The 13,465-nt window shown below is 39.0% G+C and overlaps 1 protein-coding gene across 1 annotated transcript; it reads right to left on the reverse strand.

Moving 5' to 3' along the window:
* Positions 1 to 10,674: 10,674 nt before the first annotated feature.
* On the reverse strand, positions 10,675 to 13,429 carry LOC109960407 (zinc finger protein 37 homolog). Its single transcript, XM_020600496.1, has 2 exons — positions 13,144 to 13,429; positions 10,675 to 12,365 (listed from the first exon to the last, which is right to left on the reverse strand). Exons 1-2 carry the CDS (start codon positions 13,322 to 13,324, stop codon positions 11,368 to 11,370), a joined length of 1,179 nt encoding a protein of 392 aa, XP_020456152.1. The 5' UTR covers positions 13,325 to 13,429; the 3' UTR covers positions 10,675 to 11,367.
* Positions 13,430 to 13,465: the final 36 nt, after the last annotated feature.

Genomic DNA, 13,465 nt, shown 5'->3' on the forward strand with positions numbered 1-13,465 from the left:
TATATATATCACATAGATTTGGGCTGTAGGTTAATACTAACAGCTGGAAGCATTTGACAAAAGTATAAATAAGGATAAAAAAGACAGAGTTTGCCTGAGTTTGGCTTGTATACGCATAACTGAAGTAAACCAGATTAAAAAACAAGTGTTTTCCTCAGACAAAAAGCAATTATAAATCTGAGATGGAACAAATTACTCACTACACCTTAACATGTGGAAAAAACCAAGTAAACATGCTACAATCATGCGTTCTGCTGCCTTCAGAGCACAGCTTGTTTTGCCAAGTATGTGTGGGAACTAATGCTAGTGTATGATTTCATCCTAACATGTGGGCTTGTCTGAACCGCGGAGACGAGGCGTTGTTTATGGACAGTTTTTGTGTTGCATGAGTCTGAACACAGTGATGGTCTCTGCTGTTTATTCTTTTAGTCATGGAAGGTACAAAGTCCTCCACACCCTGTCTCCCACTCTGTCTAAAAGAAGCTTCCAGTGGTTTTGGACAGAACCCATCAGTGGAGGAGTGGATCTTGCTGCTTCCTTGCTAACCCAAACCAAACAAGGAGAAACTAAGGCACAGACAACTCATGGGTAACTTCTGGTGTGAAGACAAAACTAGACTTATCCATCATTGGCCACTTAAATGTCTTTATTTTCTGTAGTTGAATAGGTCCTTGCTCTATTGCTCTCTCTGTATTCTACATTTTTCTGAGCCTGCGGACTGCCTTGTGTGGCCAAAGGGGAAAACTAGTAAGCAGTTTCAGCATGGTATAGCCCTGACTGTCTTTCTTTCCATGGAGATGAAAGAGAGAAAGGAAGAACAGAAGACAAAAAAGGGAAGCAGTGAAACAAAGATAGGAAAAAAGAAATAATACTGTTTCTACAAGACAACTCCATTAGACAAACACTGAGCATTCATGTGGAAATGTTTCATTTGAGGAGAAATACTGTATGAATGCAGTCAAGCGAAACAAAGGCAATGAAAACAGTCTCCACTGTTGCTCGACAGTTGTTTGTGGTTGGGTGACTAACTGATTTCTGTGAGGCACCTGTGTGACAGTACATCTGCCAGTAATCATGAGTGAAGCTATTGTTAGTTGCAAAAACAAAAACATACAAATAAGCCTGATAGTAAAACCATATTTTCCCACTCAGAAACAATCAATGGCCCACTTTTTGTCACACGGTTGTAGGCATTTCTATTGTAAAACAAAAATCTTAGGTCACCGACTCCGTCGCTTCCTGCCGACCCTAAACAGTTCCCGCTTGTGTCATTTTTAGACCACAAGCTTATAAGAAAATAAACAACATGTTTGTCTACTTCAAGAATATCCTGTGAAGTCTGTGGCCTAAGAGGCAGGGAGGAGAAGGAGGGCATGACATGAATGGCCTGGAAGTGGCCTTCTGACCACATACTGAGGACAGCAGTAGGAAAAGGAACTCCATGGCTTCTTCAAGCCCTACATGGCCCGTGAGATGCAGAAAGAGTCAAATAAACCCCATTTGGGGTTAAGAATTTCTAAACCTGGCTCTGCTTAGGAGGAGTGAGGTTTGGACCGAAGTAACAGACAGGCAAATGAAAAAAAATCCCAACAGAGTGTGAGTGGTCTGCAGGGGTCACAGACTAAATCCCTGTCATGATGATGATGATGATCCACAAATCTACTGCTGCACAGACAATGAATGCCTCTCAATCAGAGGTCCATTTAATGACAGGAGCTAAGTTTGAGACAGTCCATTAAAGGAGCCACCTCGTTATTTTAAGTCCAGCAACTTCAACACAAGCATTAGTCCTGAAATTCTTCACTTAAGGTGTATTGTTGCTCACATTCTTTCCTGCAACCATGGAAACCACCCCAAATCCCCAAACAACAGGGATTTCATTCTGTTCATGCGTCTGATCTTTACAATCCTCATTAATCGAATTTCATATTTGGCAAATTTTGTCATAGGCAAACTTAGGGCCAAACATTTATATTTTATATAGTATTTTTAGTATTTAGTGTTTTATTTATATATTTAGATCATGTTATTTTCCATCACGTCAACACACAAGTTTAACTATAATGTACAAAATAATTCAACCATGAACAACATTTATCTACAAACTTATCAAAGAAGAAGAAGAAGCCTTACCAATTCTAAATTTAGCCTAAGGTTTACTATATTTAGTTTTTTGCTGGAAAAATAAAACTCACTAACTTCTATTATGTTCATTGCCACCTCATATAAGGAGGAGGATGTGAGCATGCACTCCCATGTTCCTCTGCTGCTATAACAACATGTCGTAATAGTGTTATCCTGATGGGTTGAATCCAGAAAACTGCAGCAGTCTAACCACACTGTGACTTTGTGTACGTTTAATCTCTGGCCACATTCCTATCAGTAATGTCACAATGGGTGTTTCCATCATTAATTAAGAGATTAGGGTCTCAGGTAAATCATTTCATGTCCTTTATGGCATTACACGGTGGTAAAGCCTACTGTTAAATCACAAGTCTCCATTGCTAGTTTTAAATGGAGCCACCACACCCAACCCATCGCTGACTATCACTCCTAATCAGAAACCAAGGAAGTTAGAAAACATCACCCTTTAGCCTGTCGTTCTCTGTCTGTTCTTTACGGTACTAAGTTTCGAGGATTATCTAAATGGCAGCTTTAATGATGCATGTAAGAATAATGACCTAACTCATGGTTTTCACTAATTTTGTCAAACATTAATGACATAACGTTTCATAATTTGAGGCAGGTCATGTTACTTTGTAAAAAGTTATTTAAAATCTTCAAGATTAATAATTATTACACAGCAGTTATCAAGTATCAAGACAGATATGTCTAAATTCAAGATTTTTATTTGCCATTTCTGCATAAACAGACAGTCTAGGCATATAGGAATTCTTGTGCAGCGCTCTCCTGGAGACTATCCTACTTTATCTTATCTTTGTCTCTATATTAGCTCTTTAGTCTTTGCTCTCAGTGGCTCATGTATTAGCAATGCAAGCTAATTTTAGTTTTATTTGGCTCAGTAACAAGTTATTCTTACTGTGTCTTCATATTAAGTTACAGCTAATCTCAGCATAAGAAGCTGTTTGTATAGTGCAGCCTGATTTAATTTAGTGATGCATAAAATTACACTAAATAAACAATGACTATAGGCTAAACTTGAACAGGAGCAGTTAGTGCAGCTGGCTCCTGGTTTCTTACATGTTCTCTGTAGTACTGATTGTTACCTGTAATTCAATCTGCATTTGATTTAGTCATATGAGAGAGATGTGACAGGTGAATCTTGTCACTGTTAGCAGAGATGGCGCTCTGCACTGTAGCCCCATACACACTGAGCTGCAACATGACACAGCATTAGTACACTGTAGTTACTAAGTAATGTTGTCTCACTTCTCTCCATCTCTGTGTGTGCTCCATCGTAGCTTTCTGTCTCTCTCACTCTTTCATCTTTATCTTTCTGTATTCACTCTTTGGTTAAATTATTTTTAATATTGTTATTTAAATTAGGGCAGCAAATAAGGGGGTGCATCCAACCCTGGTCAGGAGGACGATAACAGCTCAGATTAACACAAAGATAATGTTAATGTTGAACCGTGCACATCACTCAGCTTTTAAATGCTGTGTGAGTGCATTTTAAATACCTTTCCTTTAGTCCTTTCATACCAGTGAAACCAGTTTCAACAGCCCTAACCTGTGAATAAACTGGTATAAAGGAATTCTATTACATTGATTCATTCGGTATGTACAGTACTCTGCGGTGCCCACAAGGCGGAGCTTCTGGCATACCTAATGACGTTACTGTGAGCTGTCAACATTTTAAAGCCACACATAAGCCTCTGTGGACAAGCGTAATATTGGCCAGAAAAGAATCACAGTTATAGACAGTGTTTCACCAGGTCTTAAGCCCTGACCTTGGACTGTATTATTTATGCAGCAAACACCATCAGTGCACATGGAAATCGGAAGCCTGGAGAACTACACATAGAACATCTTCACTATACAGACATCATGCAAATGACATCAAACAAGACAAGCTCCCAACCTTGGCAGCACAATCAACCATCACAGCCAAGAAAATGAGCAAAGTTTATGTCCTGTCATAGCTAGTTGACATCTGTGAGCCTTTCCTAGGCTTAACAACAGTTTAGAAAAACAGTAACCTGTTAACCCCTTCTTGTGCAACACATTGCACATGTGGAGAGCTGTTTCTCCAGGACCACAAACAGAACATTAGAGTTAAAACATTGGCATCAAACCTAAAGAAACACTGACAATAAACATAATCCTAGACTCTGCAGAATTGTCCAATAGCAACACTGACTTGTATGTCAGTGTTGCAAGATTCAAATTCCCACAGAAACCCATTAGTTACACAGTTGTCTTCTTCCTACAAGACAGAATTTAGAGACATCTCCTTTATCTGTGAAAATGCAAAACCAGATCATTCCTCTTTAATCTGCTCCTACAAGACAGAATTTAGACATCTCCTTTATCTGTGAAAATACAAAACCAGATCATTCCTCTTTAATCTGAGGTTCGCCTGACAGAGACTCTCTGATACATGGTCACCTATTGGCAGTGCAGTGGATTTGGATTATTTTATAAATTCTGCATTTCTGCCCATATATTAAAAAGGTTCTTTACTCTTGCACATGTCATGAGAGAGCAAGCTTTTAAGACAATGGCAAAAAACCCATCATGCTCCAGTGTTATTTGGCAATTTAAAATGGCAAACATATGTTTCATATTATTTCTAGGAGCTTTCCATGAGCCAACATGGGGATGTTATGTAATCTCATCCCCAAATCAAAAGTGGCTTCTTACACTTTTAGCCTTCGTGCAGAAACATCATACCACATTCCATTATTGTGAAATATACTGTGCTGTTTGCACATTTGTTGACAGAAGCCAAACTGACCCCAGTTTCCTCCTCTAAACTCAACAACCTATATGTACGAATAAGAGATGCTTTATTCAAGATGTAAAAACAAACCTAAGCTTATTTACTTATGGAAATTTAACGAAACCACATTCCAATGTGTTTCAACTAAACTTACCTGTGATGAGCCTTATTTTCTGGACAAACATGTTCAGTAATAATTTACTGGGGGATTTTTTAAACCAGTATTTTCTTTCACACAGCTACACTGTAGGAGATCGCTCCAGTCAGCCATCACTATTCCTTCCCTCCACCTTTGTTTATTCTAAAGTTAAAGTTGTTAATGTTAAAGTTTATGTTTATATCATTGCTAATTGAATATCTTCCATTTCTGGAAACTTAGTCAGGCAAAACAAGCAATTTGAAGACAACACCTTTGACTCTAAGGAACAACAATTTTAGACTAAACAACCAAATAATCAAGTGATTTGGCCATACAAAATATTCTTTGTCCAGTTTCCTGCTCTTGCTTTGCCCTCAGTGAATCTTTCGGATTCATCGGTAATCATGCATCACCTTGCGCAGAGGGCATCTGGTTGTAAACACAATGATGCTTTTGATGATGCAACCTTGGTCACCCGGTTTCACTCCACTGCATCATATTACCCTGCTGTATGTATTCGCCCTTCTCTGGTTTTCAGAGCTTTCTAATTATAGCCACCTAGTTATCTCAGGACACAAGGCTCTGGAAAAAGATCAGGTGTCTGAGAGCTGCAAAAGGAAAAGTACAACTGGGTTAACATTACAGCAGTGTTGAATACTGATTACAGGGTTCATTGTCTCACTCAGAGGTACCTTCAATAGTTTGTCTCTTTCCTCTGGAGAAGCTTGGTCTAGTTAGAGAATATAGCCCCGTCTTAGGGATGTCTCAAATGTACAACTAAAATCCTGTGTTACAAACTGGACATATGGAGTTTTAAAGATGTGCACGTTCACCAGGCAGAAAGGGCCTACAGCAAAGAAATACAACTACTAGTCGCATCATTGGAAATGTAGCCTGCATATGGGAAGTAAAAGCTCTTATTTTAGAAATGTCTCTTGTGAACTGCCCCGAATTGCTGACATTTCCCTTTAATTCTTTAGCCTAATAAATGTCAGAAAATGCTCATTTCTAAAAATGCTTGTCTTGCATTTGCTTATTTTGTCTAAATAATAATTAAAATCTAGTGGATTTAGTTTATTTATGTATTTGTTTATTTCATGTGTACGGGGCCATGTAATATTAAACATATATACCATTTTAAACCATTGTTAGCTTTAAATTCATTTTCATCTGCAGTCACTTGGCAGGTCATATGAGTCAGATGAATTACTTAAACTAAAACTGTCATCCAATAATCTTCTAATGATCAGCTACTTGATTACTGACGAGCGTTGCAACAGGGGCAGCTCTAGCTTGTTGAACTTTCTCCTCTTTACGTGCAGCAGGTGAAAACCGACTTCAACAGAAAAGCTTATCGCTTTGAGATTAGCAGCTTTGTCAAAGCCCCAGTGCCATTGATAAGCAAGGAGCGTCAAAGTTTATCAAACACAAGTCACCAACATTGCATCAAGCACAGTGAGAGCAGAGCTGCACGTGTGCACTGGAAACATACTACCAGGTGTTTATTTAATACAGTCGTAGTTTTTAGCTCAGAGGGGTCTATCTTCAGAGCGCTTTCATGCTGTCCCCCCCACTGTGGAGTGTGTGAGAAGTATCTACAGTCTCACATTGTCACCAGCTGTGTACAAGCCTCAACCTCGGGCCCACAGCAACTCTGAGTCCAAAATTAGGTCAACTTCCTCTGCAGCTATCACAACATATACGTTGGGTTTTTGACAGAGAGGGATATTCCAGATCTCATTATAGAAAGCAAACACTCCAGTTCATGCATTTATCCACAAAAGGATCACTGAATGGGTCTACTGGGGCCAAGTGGTCAGGGGGCCCCTGTGCTGGAGCCTCTGAAGTGGCTAGAAGCAGAACTAAAACGACAGCACATAAATGCAAAGAGACTTAAAACAACTATAAAAAGACAAAACAGTTACAAAAGATTGAAAATGTCAGCAAATAATCTTAAAACATTCTAAAGACTCAAAATGATGGTAATGCAAAATGCCCAGAGATGCAAAGCAACTGCAGAGACTCAAAAATACTACAAAAACAAAACAAAAAGCAAAAATCCCACAGCATTCTCATAAGAATAACTTTTGGGCTGGGAGTCTTGCTTTTATGTTGGAGGGGTGGGGGGCTGTCCATGCCTATATCACATCACAAATAGCTCATGGCTATCAGAAACACATGTGGCGCCTAACCCTGGGGCTCTGTATTTTTTCCAAGCTGTGTCAGCAGTCTGAACACAGCCCTTTACTATCTATCAGTGATTAACATAGAAGAAACACAGACTTACCCTCATACAACCTGCGATGCCCTCACATCTGAGCAGCACGTCACTTTGTAGGCAACAATGTTCATGCATGCAGTCATCTGTTTTCCTCTCCTCTCATTCTGCTGCAAAACTCAACAATCTCCACCTTCATGCAGCTGGCACAGAGATGTGCTGCAGGGCTGTGTGACTGGTCCAGATTCCCACAAATAGCAGACCAGCTGGTTCTTTTTTTTTATTTTTACAAATAAACCACCAGATTGTAATATTTTAAAAACATGCCCCAGAGCCTAAAGCCAGTCAGTGATAGAGGACATACTCTTTATTCATGCAACAAATCACTCAGTGGTTCTGCAGCATCACTACAACTGACAGGCAATTCAGATGAATTGCCAATGCAGATAAAGTACAGGAAATGGAACAAAACAGGTGTAGCAGAGGGGACTATGGTCCTTCCCACACCATCACCTCTCACAACCATCAGTGTACCACCACCCAGTCATTCATTTATTGATCAGCTGTCAAGCACACGGAGCAGTCAGAGGAACCCTGCCTCCTATAAATGTCATTTTGATACAAATGAGTTTTACCAAAATGTGGCTGAATTTAACTTGTTTTTTGCTTGTTTGTTTTTGTTGTTGCTATTTTATTTTGTTTGAAGAACTTGCTACATTTTCTGCTAGATGCAAGTTGTAGAGAAGCGGTCAGGGTGGATGGAGAGCGCAGAGAGCTCAACATTTAAATACAGATGATCGGGGTTTACATCTTAGTGGATACTGTAGGAAAACAATTATTAAAATAAGTCTATATGCTGGCTTGCCACTTTGCTCCCTTCATAATTACTATGGCTGCTAGATTCACCTAACAATCAAATAAGATCCTTGAACAAACAGTGGTTGTTTAAGGGGAGGGCAGTCCCCAGATTGTTCTTAAGATCTGGGGACAATCATTGTGAGAACAAGGGAGGAAGTGAGTTGTGCAATATTTACGGTACTGTACTGTATGTCTACAAGACAAACCTTTAGGCATCAGCATGAACCAGCTAACTGAATGAAAACAAGAAATGGATAGATAAGAGCTTTCTTATTGATGGTTTTCTCATTAGCCTAACTTTATGGATTTTAAAAGTGTCCTTCTTCAAAAGGAGACCTGTAAGACAGAAAGGATACTTTTCATAGGCTTGTATTCCAATTGTACCACTGCCAAAGCTCGTGTGTGTGGTTGTCTGTCTGTCTCTAAGCGTCAGCCCTGTGATAGCCTGGTGACATGTCCAGGGGGTACTCCGCCTCTCACCCAATGACAGCTGGGATTGGCTCAAGTTCTCTTGTGACCCTTGTCAGGAATAAGTGGTGTAGATAATGGATGGATAGATGGAGGTAGGGTTATGGCCCACAGAACAATCCATAAGGTTTTGGTGCTGATCTGGATCATCATCTGGATCCAGGAATTATTTTAAAGGATTCTCCACCATTGTGAGTTAGGGCCAACTTCAGTAATTTTGCTTCTAACTCCACACACAATACCTACAATGCTTAGACAAAAATTGTGAGACAACATCCACATAAGATCCAGCACATACCAACGTATGATCCGGATCCAAGTAATACTCCTGATCTGCTAATCCAGAATGTTCAAATTTATCGTGCTCAAGGAAAAGCCGCTACTTTGAGACAACAAACAGTGCTACAGACACACAACTAAGATCAAACTGTAGCTAAAACTGTGTTGATGCAGGTGGTGTCAACTGACATGACATATCTTCAAAAGTTACTGAACTAGATCCTGAAGGACACTGCCATTACTGAAATACTGTTTTTCTTGAACAACTTTCAAACTAATAATGATATTAATATGACTCCAAATGCTAGAGGTAGGTTTTCATAGTCAATGAATTATATTATGAGGGTCAAATTATCATGGGACTATTGCTTTCAGGTGTAATGGCAGTGAGCTGCCTTGGCTCTAAGCGTTGTTTATAGTTAATCATGTCCCTAGCTAAAATCATTTAGTAAACTGTACTGCCTAAATAAGGTAACAGATGGCAAGGGAGGCTTCAGTTCAGTGAGCAGTGTGAGGAGGTATGAGGAAACAACTGTGCTGGAAACCTTCCCATGGCCAAAACTGTAGCAGTACTGTCACTCATTCTCTCTGCTTTTAATAGCCGAGCTCCTCAACACGTCCTTTATGTGATTTGTATATAATGGGATTAGCAATACAAAGTAAATAATAAGGAAAATATATTACCTGGCCTTCTTCAAGGTTTTCCACAGAACAAACTGTCTTTGCGTTTACACCGCGGATATCACACTTCTACTGCAGGAATGTGATTAAATGGACTACAATATAAAAACCCTCAACAGCACCACTGTTCCTGGTCCTGTCTGAAAGCCTGTCCTTCCACTGTCTCACATTTAAAGTGATGGGCGAAAATAATGAAAGCAATTTGAAAAGAACTCTGGGAACGCCCAGCTTGTCCAACAACTTATTTCCATTACACAGTACCTTGCTTATTGTTATGTTTGTGTGTTTATGTTTCCGTTTCCAGAAGATGTCAACCAGATGTCTGCTGTTCTCTGAAACACTAAATCCTGTCAAAGATCCCCCTACATCCATCTCATTTACACCACAAACTCCTCTGGATCACCTCTATCCTCATCTGGCTCTACATTTGTATTAAGATCACTCAGTCAAGCTCAGAAATTTGACTGGGCGGGATGGAGAGTAATTCAATGACCCACTCATGCAACCGAGGGCTGTTGGAATCCCTGACATTTGCTGAGTTCCAGCAAAATTCTTTGAAACAGCATGTGGGTGAAAAATGTCTTTTTTCAGAGAGACACAAAAAAAAACTGCCCATGTAAGCCCTGTTATCCTTTGTTAACCTGACCCGCATAAAGAAAATCCCACAAATTACCTCAAGTATGTTTCACATATTTTAACTGCACAGAATATTACCCCCCTGACCTTGTTTTCAAAAGTCTATGGGAAAAAACACTTTTTAAAACCTGTAGTAGTTTGCCAGCACTGTCTTGCAGGATAGTGACACATAAAAGCCCCCACAGTGCCACCTAGCGGTGCATCATATACCTCTAAGATTATACACAGCCGACAAAGTTACTCATTAAAACTTTGTGGAATAGAACAAGCAGAAAAGCACCAGCTATGAAATGTTCAGTTTTTCTAAGTCTAGGAGACAAGCTGCTGCACACCTGTTGCATAAAGCTTGATAAATCATGGTGGAAAAAAAAAACATGCACCATGTTCCAGTTAGTTTTTGTTACCTTCTATATACAACATGTGTGAGCTAAACCAACAAACAGCACACACAGAGAGTTAACATAATTCAAATTCTGTCATATAAAAACAAAATTACAAAAGCAAAAGCAGTTTGTTTATTGATGTTAACAGCAATGATATTACTGAAAATGTACTGGGGGGGAAAAAAGCACACTGTTGTTATTGAGTAATGTGCACCGCCCACCTCAGGGCCTGTATTTATCAAACAGTAATATTTTGTACTTCAGTCACAGATAAAAGAAAAAAAAATAAATAAAATTAAGAGGCCTCCACAAATCTCTCAGGTAGGTCAAGAATATGATCTAGATGACACCATTACAAAACAATGGGTATAATTTACAATACGCTAGTTTTAGTCCACTGTTTACATTTGTGACAATGTTCATTTGTCAGGGGTGCAAACGACACAAATAAAGCTGGTATTGGTTTTGGTTAACACTTCCCATGAATCTTCACTGTCTGCACTTGTCAGTGTCCCTAAACTGTCCTTATGATTTTTTTTAATGAAAACCAGCTACACAAATAGAAAACTTTCTCCAGTTTCATTTTCTTCTTTTATCAAATTCAAATATTTTAAGTGGATATTAAAGATTTCGGACAAGCAAATTTAACTTGCATAGTAAATTTATAGTAATCTTAAAACATATTTCTCAGCTTAATGTAAGAATAAGCAATAGAGCACATATGTAGGCGTCTTACTGCTCATTTTTACTCCTGTTTGCTCTTCTACAGTTTAATAAATACAGGCCACAGTGGATGAAAAAGTCAATATTTTTGAGTGTGAGTCCCTAAGTGGTATTTCAAGTGCACACTCTGTAAAAATCCTCTGCCGCAGACTTCACACCAGTGCGGTCTCTCTCCCGTGTGGCTTCTCAGGTGCTTCCTCAGGTGTCCGCTGTGGGTGAACCTTTTACAACAGTAAGAGCAGCTGAAAGGCTTCTCGCCCGTGTGAATCCTCATATGTATCTTCAAATCTCCTTTCTGACTGCACCCTTTCCCACAAACATGACAGTGGTGCAGTTTCACCCCAGTGTGGCGGGTCATATGCTCAGCCATGGCAGTGGCGCTGTTGCAGTGTTTGCCACACACATGACAACATTTTGAGCCCTTGTGTGATTTAAGATGCACAATAAGACTCTCAGTGGACTCCAAGGTATTTCCACAGACAACACAGAGGACACCTGCATCCTTTGAATGCATGTGGAAGGCATGACTTATCAAGTGTTGATTGGAGGAAAATAATTTATCACATAAATAGCAATGACAGTCGGGTGCAAATGAATTCAAATGGGCTACATCAGTGGATTTCCCAGAAGTGATCAAACAACTCTGGTTTAGTTCTGTCTGTGTTTGGTTTGATGAAAAACTTGCAGCAGATCTTTCACCTTCACTGACACCTTGGATTGTTTCATTGTGGATCTGAGGTTGTGCAGATAGAGTTGACATGAGAGGCAGCATAAACTCTTCACCTTTAGTTTCCTCCAACTCCTGAAACTGTTCCACACTTTCACTGTTTTCAGTGTGAGGTTGCAAAGTCAGTGTTATGTACTCCTGCTCATTCTTTTCCCAGACAGATGAATGAGATAGGTGTAAGTCATCTGCTTCCTTATACTCTTGTGCCTGTCCTTCCTCTTGTTGCCAACTAGCCAAGAGTTCATGCTCTTTCTCTTTAATGTGCCGAGGCTCTGGGTCTCTCTGACTAATACCGACGCTTTGCTCCTGCTCAGGGGTACTTTCCTCTTTACAGATGGATGATTGAGAGTCTGAAAAAAACAAAATAACTGATGCATCCTTTTCATTCTTATTTCTTTATCAGTTTTATCACCAAAATAGTGATTAAGCTGTGAATACTGCCAGAGAGTTATCAATATTAACACCTCGATTAGGGCTGCAACTAATTATTAATTTAATTACTGATTAATCTGCTGATTATTTTAACAACTGTTTAACATCAGGAAATAGTAAAAATGGTAAAAATAGTAAAAAAAAAAAAAAAAAAAAAAGTTTATAAAATTCTCCAACATCATCTTCAAATGTATTTTTTAATCAACATTCCAAAATATTCACGTTACACCAAACTTAATTGATAATATTTCAAAACACTGTTGTAATAACATCAATTGTTTTCACAGAAATTAAAATTTTTGAGAAATACTGTACAAAAATAAAGCACCTAAAATGTCTTCAAGCTGTGTAATAAAACTACATTATAGTGTACTGTACATTATATATGTTACTGTTTGCATACTGCTCAGACGTGCTAAATAAAGTGTTATTTTTATTGTATCACGTAGGTACTCGAGTACTTAGAGAACAAGTGTGTTGAACTGATTAACTTAGTTTATTAACCAACTTTCTTAGTGACAAAAATAACCAAACGCTTGATAATGAACTATCGCTAATTTAAGTTCAACAAGAGTTAACTTGATTCATGAGGTTCATTCAGTTCAAATATCACAACAGTGAGTATATTTACGGAAAATACAGACAATATGCGCACATAATGTTGATATATAAGACTCTAAAAATGTCTACACTGACCTGTTTTCTGGTTCGACACAAACTCCTGTAGCAGACTCTTGAGGCGTTCAATCTCCTGTTTGGAGTTACAAACGTCTTCTTCATATTTTGCTATTGTTGCTTCAAAAACCTGAAATATTTCATCGGCAGCGGCTGTTAGTCGCTCGTTTATGAAAACCCTGAGAAGTAACGGAATAGACATTTTAATATAAACGTAAGTAACACCAATAAGAGATTTCCCAGAGTCGGTTCTCTGTGATGCTAGCTAACAAGCTAGGGAAATAACAACAAACAAACTGTAGTGCGCATGTCGGGTATCTACTGCCCCCTACAGGACAATATC

Source organism: Monopterus albus, unplaced genomic scaffold (genome assembly GCF_001952655.1).
Source record: "Monopterus albus unplaced genomic scaffold, M_albus_1.0 scaffold3.1, whole genome shotgun sequence".
NCBI classification, from domain to species: domain Eukaryota; kingdom Metazoa; phylum Chordata; class Actinopteri; order Synbranchiformes; family Synbranchidae; genus Monopterus; species Monopterus albus.